The following is a 12,920-nucleotide window of genomic DNA, read 5'->3' as shown; positions in this document are numbered from 1 at the left end:
AGGTGAACTATAGACAAGGGATATTAAATTCACAGTTACTGTGGAAAGGACATATTATACTGATAAGATCCCTCAAGAACACTGAATATGAGTATATTATAGGTATGAGGTATTATTGGTTATTCTGAATAAAAAGGCAATACATTTTTACAACATGTTGATTTAAAGATCCTTGTGGTGACACAATACTGTGTAGATAAAGACTTTAATCTCCACTAATTAAATATTATCATAAATTAATACAAAAAAACTTTCCCAATTTATTTTATTGAGCACATTCTGAATCCAGCGAATAAGTTTAATAAAAACTTGTAAGTGAAAAAAACTTTTGTAGAATCAGAAATCTCCTGAGAGTAGCATAAAAAGAGCCCCCAACCTTAGCTGCAAGTCTTAAAAGTTGTACCCACGTCGACGCCTCAAAGACATAACACCAGATTGGTGTAGATAAAACACACACACACAACATGCAGACTGTCTATTCTTCTCTGAGCTCATGGTTAGATTGTTCACAATCTCAATTCAATCATCCTTGACAAAAGCTTGATTTAGAACATGCATATATCCAGGCTCCCTGGGCAGCAAAGATAAACTGCCAACCTGGAGGAAAATCCATCTCCTTCGCTGTCACTTGCGAATTATTGCCAAACACCATGACGGTGTCTTCTTTTAATATTTTCCCAAAGGTCCAATAAAAGTAACCACATCTCCTTGCTAGATTAATGACAGCAACCATGGTATCCAGCCAGGAGGAAAAGAAAGACTTCTGCTGATGAGGGCAGCAAAGTTGTCGTAGTTTTGACATCTACAAGGTCAATAATACAACAAAGTGCACTGAGACATAAGAAAAGGTAAAAGCTTGGCTCATGGTTTGCAAGCATGGCACATTTCTACTAGGAAAAAAAAGCTTAACTGATCTAATGTTTTTCAAATTAATATTATTGAAAACAAAGACTTCATCCGTTTAGACAGGACATGTAGACGGAGCTAGAAATTGTGTGGGAGAGTGAGAGTTGACTTCCATTCTTCTTTTTTTCTTATTGATGTGTTAACACAATTAATTAAAATATGAGCAGCCTCCGTTGGGACGTGCAGATTAATTTCACACGGACAGATGTCCAACTTAAAGGAGAAAATTGACCAAATGCAAATCTAACGATGGCTTTTCTATGCATAGCAATGAGACCATCTGCAAAAAGAACCCAGTGGAGCAAAGCATGTGTGCACAATGAGCCTTCTCTATTAGAAATCAACCCAAAAAAGACAAATCCTTTTTGTAGACCTTTCTGCTTTAGAGACCTCTTGGGACATTTTGCTAAAAGGGAGAAATCAGTAAGTTGTTCTAAAAAATGTGATATGTAAATGACAAGAATCAGTTGGTGGGGGAATTATTAATGTGCCATAATTGAGAACAAGATAATTGTGCTGACTGCACTGGAATAAGTAACAGCTGTATTTAATGGAACATTTAATTGCACTTAAATGCTTTCCTGGAATAAGCAGTTTGTAATGCTTAGGCATGCTTTGTACGTGACTTGTTTATCTCATCACCGTGAATTTCTCATTGCACTCTAGACATATAAAACAATATCTTGAAACTGTCTAAATCCTCTTTAAAATGCATTAAGTCTGAGAATATTTAAATATTTGTTTGTCTTTACTCATTTTTTAATTTTTTACTTTGTGCAACATGATCATCATTACATGAGTGATCATTTAGGTCAGACCATTTTCACAAATTCATGCTCATATTCAAGTGCAATGATATAATGGCTGATGCCTGGTTCAGCCTTCAATTAAACTTTGTTTTTTGTTGCGTCGTCTCTTTTTGTATTCACCATTCACCACTGTGCACAGAATCCTTGAAGCAGACGGTTTGATAAGCAGGCAAATAAATATATAAATAATTAAACTCTAACAAAACTCGAGAAAAACACACTCAGTAATAATATGATCACACTTTTCAAGTATAAAACTATATATGAGCATAAGAAAGGTAAGTCAAGCAAGTCAACTCCACCTTCCAGTGTTTGACCACAAGCTGCTATGCTTGGCGTGGAGTCTCCAAGTCTCTTTCTAGACATATTTCTGTGTTTGGTAGTTTTTACTACAGTGTTACAAGCTGGGTTTCAACACATGCATATAAAATCTCCCTTGAGTGCTCAACTGTGTTGAGATCTACATGATTCACATGATTTTCTTCAAACCATTCATTGAGCTCTCATGCCGTGTTTGGAAGCATCTGCATTTGTAATGTTGCTCAACACATTTATTCAGGATTTTCCTTTAATTTGTCACCACTCTGCAAAGTCAAGCAGCAAGCAAACATTCCCGAGTGAGCCCAGAAGGCATCTTTTATAGTTTCATCTTTGGTGAGTATGTAACTCTGCCTGCTGCCTGACACACTGTTCGCAGAAACACTGCGACTTGGAAAGCTGACATAGCTCCACTCTTAGAAGACACAGAGGCCCAGCGCACAAGTGCAATGACTCCACATGAGTTGTTTCAACTTCTGGAACAGGTGAGGGCCAGAGCCCTGGTCTGACTTTGTACCTCGACCAAAAGCTGCACAGCTACTCGGTTTGCTTGATTATCGTTATTATAAATGATAATGTTATATGTTCAAGTTTATAGTTTGTTTTCTATATTATCTATTGAATCCGATTATTTTTAATGGGATTCGTTTTTTTCTTGACCCGTATATGTAGATAGATGATAGCCTCTGGCTTATTGGTGTGGGTCTCAGCAGGGCAACGCAGCACTTAGCCTGTTAACATGGTCCACTGATACAGATGGCTCTGAGGCACATCCATTATTTAAAAATGCACGGCTTTAATATTATTATAAAACCAGTTAGGCGAGAGCATTTTACTGATGAAGATTCATCACTGCTGCAAATCCCTCATATGAATAATTCCACAAACTGCATAAAATGTCACTTAGTGAGCTTGTGTTGTCAGATGTCTGAGCAACAATGGACTTTAAATGGCTGCACTTTCTGCTTGCTGGAAAAAGTACAAAATACTGTAGCATTAATGTTTCATGAAAATCATCGCTCATTTCAAAATTGCCTCATTCGCCGTACCTTCAAGGATTGTCGTTTGGTTAATCGCCACAGGAAAGTAGATGTGCAAATCCACATTTGCATCTGAGATACATTTCTGCCTGTTTATTCAGTCTTTGAGGATTTCAATGCATGTTTAAAGAGCACTTTGTTGCACTGGCTTACACTCTAATGTCAACCAGCGAGGGATAAGCTCATACAGTATAAGCAAGAAAAAGGGGGGAAGAAGGAGAAAATAGCATCAGAATGAGATTATTTTGTGCCCTGGAATAAAAAAAAAAAAAAAACACTCAGAGCCACAGGGGAGCAGAGGGGAATCTTTGGGAGAAGAAAGTGGAATTTAATACTGGATGTGATGTTATGTTGACTGAGTCTGTTTAAGGAAAGCAAAGCTATGCTATTTTACAGGAAGTCACTTGTAGAGAGGCCAGGAGAGCAAATATGATTCATTGTTATGTATTTTTTCCTCTCTAGGCTTCACATCTTTCAGCCAGCTACAGATGAATAAGAAATATCTGGAAGAAATTACATTCTTAAAATTTTTATATTGGAAATCAGGAGCTGTCACATATCTATTTATAAACTTATGTGAGATCTTGTCACCTCTAATGTGTCAAATAAAGAAATCCTAGATCTGGTTAAAGGTTAAATGGGTTTGCGAAGAACATTTATTTTCCTTTTGTGAATAACAAAGATGTAAAAAAAAAATTGGGTCAAACATTCCTTTTCACTTCTCCTTCCCGTCAATAACATTCGCCTCCCAACTTTAGTTTAATGAATCTTCAATATGGCCGTGCCCGGGCTGCAAATCAAAGGAAAGCACATTGAGAATTTCCTGTGTACCTGCTGTTCCTCCTGGGCTAGGGGCCTGCTACCCAAGACCTGTCTGTCCTCATCTCATCTGTTCTGTTCAGTCGCATATGACACCACAAACTGATTTCAGTATGTTTGAATGGAGTCATTTCTTTAGTACCTTCTTTGGAGTTTACTAACATGGAAGCGCTGATACATCTCACCATGTTACAGCAGAGTCTTTTTTTTCTGCACTCCTATCTCACTTTCCTTGTCTTTGATTATTTTCCAGTGGCCTTCAGGCCAAGCATTTCTACCATTTAAAATATGTTATCTCTTAAAACCAGGGGACCAGTACTCTTCTTAAAGGCGGCTTTGTTTTGGCATCCGTCTTCAGTGGGGTTGGGGCATGTTTGGAATTAAAGGCTGCTGATGCTGTGAATATTTTACATCAGTCACCTGAAAATGCCTCACAAACAAATGTACCCCAGAGGGCTTTTTCCTCTATTCGTCTCAATCAGAGGGGTTTTTAGCAGCACTTTGGTTCAGTGGCGTCTGCCAAACCAGTTTGACGTCCTCTTGCCAATTCACTTTAGAAAATGTACAGTTTTATCTGTGATGCACTGTATAGTGGGGCATAACTAAGGACAAGTCAATGAAAAATGGGCTGCGACTCAGAAAAAGGCAAGCAATTTAGTGCGTTGGCTGCAGCTATACACAGTAAGAATGAGAGAAATGGACGCTGATGTTTCTGATGTTCAATTGGAGTTCAGTCTTTAGAGCTCTGACTGGCTACAAGATACTCAATCATTACGGCTGATGTTGTCGATCCACTATATGTGACACTCCATAATCATAATACCAGTGCAATGGTTTTTAGTCTATGTGATTAGTCCATCTCATCATTGTCCTGCATTACGCATGTTCCAAAGAGGTAATGTTCGTTCATTTTCAGCACCAGTTTTGCTCAGAGTCATTGCAGGAAAAAAAAAGACCACAGACCTGGACACATTTCACACTGAAGCAATAAGTGTGCATCTATTATTCAGGTTTGATGCGTCTGGGTGTGGAGCATCCAGTCAGAAACACTGCTGAGACAGGTGTAATCAGAGCACACAGCACACGACAAACAGACTGAAGATGCTGGCAGTATCTCAGATAGGTGTTTTTTCTCTTTCGAGGTTGCAGATATTAGCTACATTCTGTGACGTTAATCTGTTGTTTACCACAAGCAAATGTAAACACAATAAAGCCACATGAGGGAACAGATTCCTCAGAGAACACCGAGAATTCAGAAGGGCAAACTCAGCCGATTCAATTCATCCTGCTTGATAACAACTGACAAAGTGATGAATGAACACACCCCAAAGGTATTAAGTGGTAAAATATGCAGGGCGATATTTACATCATAAGCATATCTAGATAGCATAGTGTTCAATATACCAGCTTGTGAATGCACACATGAAAGGGTGAGCAGGGAAGTAAACAATACTGCTTGCTTCATTTCTTCTCTTGGTCACGCTCTCTTTTGTTTACTGAGCATGCTCATTTGTAAAACCGTGTACCTGTATTTGACTCTAGCAGCAACATGAAGACTGTCAAGCAGGTTGGCCTCAGTTTACTCAAAGCCGCAACGTTTGTGGCTCATCAGCACTGCATCAGCAGTCAATGGTGACAATGTTCTTTTCATGGTGGGTGGGATATCAGCTGTGGAGGTTTCATAAAGAGTGCAGCGCGACACCCTGTTTGGCTAATACCGCCACAGGATTACACTTTTTTATGCTTCATATTCACCTGTTCCTTTAAATAAAGTGTGACACAAAGCTGAAGAGATGCTATAACAAGAAATTTCATGGTCTGAAAATGTTAGTGAACCCTAGCTACTTAAAACTTATATCAAATAAACATATGGATGTGATATGGACTTACTGTATTTAATTGCTAAGAGCATCTCTCTGTCTTTTATATAGCACTTTGGAAATGTTTACTTGCCTTACTGGAGGTCACTGGTCATCTGATTTTGGCTAGGACATTAGTGGAGGTTTTGACTTTGAAGGGTTCATTAATTAAAAATAGTAGCCCAATAAAAGTAGCTGAAGACTGCTGTACATCCTTAAAATGTGTTTTAATAATTTGCAGCCTGATATTCTGCCACTGGAAAGGCCAGATGGGTCATAAATACAGTGATTGGGAGCAATTGTCAGTACTGGGCACATAATGACCACTGTTCAGTGTGACTTTCTTTTTGTGCTGCAAAACTTCTGGCCAGCAGAGAGCATAAGCAGCATTATTATCTCAAAAACACAAGCACATAAACAGCTGTTTCAGTCTGAGTTGACTCAGTCTATTAATCAGTAAGTGAGAGCACAGCAAGAATGCACAAAACGGAAAAAGTACTTTCTACCTTCTCAGAATAATTAAGGTTTAAAACTTTCAAACCAACTACAATATTGATTGTAATAGGCTTGCTGGATTTCACACACAGTCAACCAAAATGAGCCGCTACCTCTCGGGAACGATTGCATGATATTCTGTTGTTTTTACCCATATACTGAATACACCCTAGTGTCATTGTTGCTTTGAAGCATAAACATAGTTAAAAATACTGAATGATCAAGAGAGAAACAGAAGAACACAGGGCCCTGATTAGCCGGTAGAAAGCACTCATTAAAATGAGCTATACCTGCTGATTCTAGGGTCTGTCTTCAAAGGGTCTAAAGTGGTCACTAATACATTAGCGAGGGGTCTAATCAAAATCACTTGCCATGTTTTGAAAAATACAATTATTGCATTAATCCACTGAAAAATAATCTGATTTTAACAATGTCTTGGTCAAATAACTGTAATAATGAAATAAAAAGTCCAAACAATGCTACTAATTTAAAGTTTTGGACAATGATTATTTGATTTGTTTTTATTGCTGTTGCTCCTGCGTTTGGTTGAAGCTCAGGGAGAAGCAGGTTTTTACCTTGATGGCGGTGGAGGCAATCTGGATGTGGTGCAGCTTGTGCAGGGTGCTCTCCCTGTCGATGAAGTAGGAGGCAGCCAGCTGGTGCAGTGCTTCCAGAGTCACAGCTGTGCCATTGGATTCACTCACTTCACTTGTCCGACTCAACTTCCGCTTGTCCACAAAGATCATTAATGACTCTTCCCCTGTGAATACACAAACCGAGACACACACTTCATTAATGACTCATCCCCTGTGAACATACACACACATTTAGTGTTCTCTGTGGTAAATATTAACTCATGAACACCTGCCAGCACTCATTATGCAATCACAAAAGCAGAAAAACAGTCCTTGTGAAGGTGGAAGATACTGAGCTTCTACTAATGATAATGAACCTCCAGCTATCCTTCACAAATTGTGATGCTTTATGGAACAAGTATTGCAATGCAATCAGAGCCAAGGCTTTCAGAGGACACAGTATTGATAGATGCAGGAAGGAGTGAACGATCGATAGAAAAATCCTTTCTAACAGCTTTAGGTTTTATGGGGAATGTGGTTTTAATTTGGAGAGACTGTATATCTAACATGCAGCTCATTCCCAGTGGGGAATGATAAAGGTTAGCACTTGTCTCCAATACACTACAAAAATCTTTACATCTTAATACCTTCTTTCTTCTTATCCATCCAAAAGAATAATCTGATGGATTTACGTTAATTTATGTGTTTTACAGTAAAATGAATCAAGTGATTCTTATTCAGTGAGCTTCCTTATTAATTATTTGATTCTCTTCCAGGAGTCTGTCACTTTTCTAGAAAGATTCTTCAAACAAGGAACTGGGCTCTGAAAACGTTTGGAATAATCTTGTCTCATTCTTAAAATCCTTTGGTTTAAATACAATACTGGTATTTTTTTTTTATTATAATACAGTATTCATCATAAAGTTGGGCATTTTTGTCAAACAAAAGCAAAAACAGATTTAGAATCTGAAGCTTAAACAACCACAGATCATTCCACATTAACAGCTGAGCCAACGTTTTGTCAAATACAGTATGTTGTTGTTTAAGCACAATACAAGAATCTTTAGAGCTTTGGGTTTGTTTAACTGGTCGATCTCAACTGTTTTATGATTTTTCACCTACATTTACAGCAACAATGATGGAGCAAGCAAAGGAAGAGAGCGTTAGCACTGTCCCAGCTTGTTGTGTACATCATGTACGTTGGGCATTTTCAGCTAAATGGCTCCAGGAACATGAGCCGCAGAGATATATTTAGAAAGTGAATCAGTAAAGCACCTCTCTAGCCTTTTCCTGTTTGGGGTTTCTATCACATCTGAAGAACGGATGACTTAATTCCAATGCTTATGGAAAGCATCATATTTTTAAACAGATAGTACAACATTTTTATTTCACTGGCTACTGTGATGTGAAAATGGCAGATAGAAGATGTTCAGAGCTATAAAGTGAAATTGAAACTGCTGCTTAATCTTCAGGTAGTAAATACTTAGTTATGTTTTGACACTAATTTGAGAACATAATTCCATTATTTGAGGCTGAGTCCCCAAGATGAAACTCTTAAAGTTATTCAAGGACCATGCATTCTACCCAACCTTGCAACACTTTCATTCAGCCCAAAGCTAAGGTAAGTCAATAAAAGCTAAGAGAACCACAACCCATACTTTATTTACCTCCCAGTGTAGCAGAAAGCAGGAAGTGGGTTCCATATTTCCTAATAATGTTGTCAGTGATGGTGCTGAGACTGGGCCTCCTGCCCAGCTGCCTAATGGTCTGGAGGAACTCCGGGTCCAGTGGCAAGGAAAAGCCATTGTTCTCCTGTCTCTCCAGGGCCAAGCTGTTCACCTTCCAGCGGCCAAACTCCCTGCAATGTTACACAAAACATTTTCAGTGTAAGGACACACAACACATGGATGCTGCATGTAGGAGCATTTGGAAAAAAAACACCTTATTTCCATCAAAGGCGACAGAGATGTCAGAGCTGTTTTGAGGCATTTCCATTAGAGACGCAAAGAAAAGACCAAATCTATCAGAGTCGATCTGAAGAGTTGTTTGCTTCTTTTTGAAAAGGAGGAAAATAGGGCCTATTGTTGTGATTTTAAAATGGACAGGACACAGCTTGACCCTCACAAGGAAGCTCATATTGAGATCTATTCCATGCCAGGCGTAAAATGTGATGTCTGCACGACCCCTAAGTGAATCTTGTGTGCCACTCTTTAAAGGATGAATAGTCTCATGCTGTTCCTTCCTCCAGCTCAGAGAATTGCTTTGCACCATAGTGAAAAACATTGTGTTTCTCCACCGATTTTAAATAATAGCACAATCTTTTCTCATTTAGAGTCACTTTTTGAGGCACTGCTGTTGGACAGGCTGTAATCACGGACAGAGTCTTGCTACTTTCAGGGCCTCTTTTGGAAGGAACAAGCTTCATCTGAAATATTTTGATATTCAGCCTGGCCTTGGAGCATGCCAACTGCCTTTATCTACCAAGTGCAGACTGAACGCTGCTGCTTGATGCATAGATTAGTACTATTCAAATACAGCTGGTAGTAAACATGATTCTATCCCAACCTAGCAGGAAAGACCTTTCAATCACTACTGGATAGGTCGTTGACTTATCTCTAGGTAAAAGCACTAAAAATAAAATGTTACATTTGTGTTTGAATGGGTCAGATTTACATTCAGAAACCCACCCCGGCAAATGCTGATAATTGATTTTAAGAAATGTTAAGTTAAGAATAAATAAAAAGAATCATCTATGTGAATAATTCACTTTCAAAACCACTTTTATTAACTTAATTTGATCAAGCGTTAGTTAGAACACGTAGCATGACTTATCTGACCAACTGGCAACTATCTCCTCCTCCTACTCCTCCTCGCCATCTGTATTTTCTGAAATTTAGATATGGTTCACTTAAAAACTTTCACTAAATTTTGGCGCCTGAATTTGTGTTTGGAGATTGTTTGTGGTAGAAAAAAGTGGCACCCTGGAGAGTGTAGGTCATTATTCACAACTTCTCTGGTTGGGATCCAGCTGGGAAATGTTCTATTCCCACTTATTCCCTTACTTCAGATTAAGGCAGAATGACTTTAGAAACCCTAATATGTCATATTTTAGATTGAAATAACAACTTTCCAAAGTTGTCTTTGAGCATAAAGTTATTAAAATTTTGATGTTTTCACCCTGTAAATGATGTTTATTATTATTTCTTATGTTGTTTTGACCAGACGTCAGACATCATTCCCATGGCATTATTTATTGATGTTAAATGTAAGGTAAATGTCCCTTTAGCGTCTGTATAAGACAGCAAATGAAAAGAGGAAATTAAACACCACAAACAAAACAGCATTATAGCAAAGCTATGTCTTTACAATGCATGTAAGCAATGTGTTCTTATGACAGACAGATCAAATCTAGTATTAATGTAGGCTGGCATTCAAGGGCAAAAGGGGAGTACACAGATAGCAATATGAATAGTGTCTACTGTGTTTGACAGTTTATTAGTGGCCCTTGAAACTTTATAGAACAGACAAAATTGTCCCAATAAAAATAAATAGAAACTTCTGGCTTTCTAATAGGCTTGTGCCTTTCTCTTTACTGTTGAACCCCCAACACCCTGCAGATGCAGACCAACATCCTCATGCAGAGACACATGCCCACACACATGCATTCACACACCCTGCAGCTGCAAACATCTAAACAAAGCTGCCCTTGCTACAACAACTTTGCTATCGCCCAGAATATCACAGAGCCCCTATGGGTGCAGGCCTGCTGCCAATCAATTTCCCACCAATAACAATGACCCCCCGAGAAAAATACAAAACTGAAAACAGCTCATTAAGGCCTGTTTCATGTCGGTGTTCCTCTATAACGAGGGGCCATTAGTGTTTCTCTCCATCCGCTGGGGCACAACTGAAAAGCGGAGCAATAGAGAGAGAGAAAGAGGGAGAGCTTAGCTGTGATAGACACGCTGCCTTGCTCTGCTGCTTGTTGATGGACATTTATGAAAGGTGCCACAGCTAAGCTGGAGAATACAGCACACACATGGTACACAAATCTGTTGACTGTAGACTCAAGTTCAACTCACTTTTTACACATGCACATAGACAAACTGAAATGTTCTGAATTTCATGGGAGACTGCAGGTTTGTTTAACCCTGAAAGCAAGACGCTCGACTGACTGGTATAGCCAATCATGGAAACACACACTGGGCACGCTTATATCAGCTGCTGTTTGTGCAGCAGAGGGATTGCTGCACATCTAGCTGTCACCTCCACCCTCCTTTGGAGCGAGCCAGACTGCTGCACACAAAGAAAGTGAGGAACTGCAGGAGCCACAGGGTCTATGATCAGAGAAGGGGAGGTGGCCTACTACCTGTCCATGACAGCCCACATGTCTCAGATCCATCACAGCGTACAGACAACCTGAGGGAACTGCTTGGTACCCACCATAACAAATCAAGGAATCAGCCCAGTGAATAACCTGATGATGTGGTTGAAACGCTCTACTGAACATGCGCATAGTGCATGTGTCAGTGTGCAGGCTAGAGGAATGTCTGCTACAGCGGATATTATCTCCTGAGGGCATGTTAAAATGCCTGTTGTTGACAGGACAGTTCAGGTACACAAAACAGTGTATTCTAAACCCAAACTAGGGAAATAATAGTGTTATAATATTACTTTTATTAGTTTAATATTTAAAAAAACAATCTATTTGCTTTCTGCATCCAGAGACAATGTTTCTTTTACTTTTTCTTTATTATTTCTCTACATGTCTATTCAACCAACAAACAGTTCTATCATACACTCATACTTGAACTGTACTGTAAACAACATTATGTGTATATCAATCATGTGAACAGTTACAATGGCACTGGCCCAAATCTGCCATTGTTTGTATAGCATGATTCTTTCTGTACAAAAATAAAATAAAGCCTTCCACCAGATGAAATCCTGATCCCTATGTTATAAAGTGCCTAAAACTACTCCGTGCTACAACTGCTTCATAAGTCTTTTAAACATTTGGATTGGAAATTGAATTGGAAATAACCACTAGGTCTTTTAAAGTTCGTGCAAAGTTAATTTTCAAATTCTAATAAATGATTGTGATGTAGATTACATTAATACATAATCAATATCAAATAAATATTGAAGGATCTCTGCTAAAATTATCTCTGTGACTTAAAACTGAATACAAACCTTTGAATTCCTACAGTCATGCATGAAATTGTTCATAATTTGATAAGAACATTTAAATGTCACAGAGAAAGAAAGGAAAAATCTGAAATGACTTGTCTTTGCAGGTGTTCTGAATATTTGCATTTATACACTGTTTCCGACAGTGAGCTGATTACCACTAAAGACAGTTTTCTTCCATCTCTTGTTTCATTGCCATTTTCCTTGCAGATACAGTATAATGCATTGACAAGTCCAGATCATTGCTCTAAATATCAAAAGGTGGGATTCATGAACTGAGGTTCATGAAGTAAATACACAATATTTACACACAGTACAAACTGTAGGATGCAATACAGTCATTTTTGTTTTATTATAATGTAATTAATGCACATTTTAAGCTTAATTTTGTTTAATAGATGGATTTTATGCATGTCTTAATTTCACTTACATGTCGTCTTTTATTGTCTTTTAGTGTTTAAATAATAAAAGCTCTGGGAGAACTGTAATCAGTTGAGATATAATAGTATAAGATAATATAAAACACAGGAACAAGAGAACGAACAAACAACACTTTACCTTACCATCGGAAACAAACATTTGCGTATTGTCTGCAAGGCCTGAGTGAGAACACATTGTTGTGTTTTGTAGCTGGGTTACCCCAGATACCAAAATAACCCACTGTGCAAAACAGTTGGTTGATGTAGACTCAAAGTTATTTCAAGGAGCTCCCCAAAGAGAATTGTGCAAAATGGGAGAAAAGTCCTTCATGCAAGATAAACCAAATCACATTTATTTGGAAGACCTTGCAAGAAAATCGCAACCACTCTGCTGTTTTCAGTGTTACAGATTTTTTTCTTTGCTGCAGTTTTTGCTGGATACCTCCTCTTGGTTTAATCTGACGTGACACTGATCCTTCTCAATGTACAT

At 38.4% G+C, this 12,920-nt stretch overlaps 1 protein-coding gene across 1 annotated transcript in view; it reads right to left on the bottom strand.

Annotated features, from left to right (window-relative positions):
• The window catches only part of LOC113152627 (BMP/retinoic acid-inducible neural-specific protein 3-like), a 39,406-nt gene that overhangs the window by 13,669 nt on the left and 12,817 nt on the right, over positions 1–12,920 (bottom strand). Inside the window, exons 3-4 of the mRNA XM_026345988.1 lie at positions 8,489–8,679; positions 6,822–7,006 (exon numbers count right to left, since the gene is read on the bottom strand). Of these exons, the coding sequence (XP_026201773.1) occupies positions 6,822–7,006; positions 8,489–8,679 (376 nt within the window). The remainder of the gene's footprint in view (positions 1–6,821; positions 7,007–8,488; positions 8,680–12,920) is intronic.

Source organism: Anabas testudineus, chromosome 4, assembly GCF_900324465.2.
Source record: "Anabas testudineus chromosome 4, fAnaTes1.2, whole genome shotgun sequence".
Classification (NCBI taxonomy): domain Eukaryota; kingdom Metazoa; phylum Chordata; class Actinopteri; order Anabantiformes; family Anabantidae; genus Anabas; species Anabas testudineus.
Note: the sequence above shows the minus strand (reverse complement) of the source record. Positions and strands in the feature narration are given on the sequence as shown.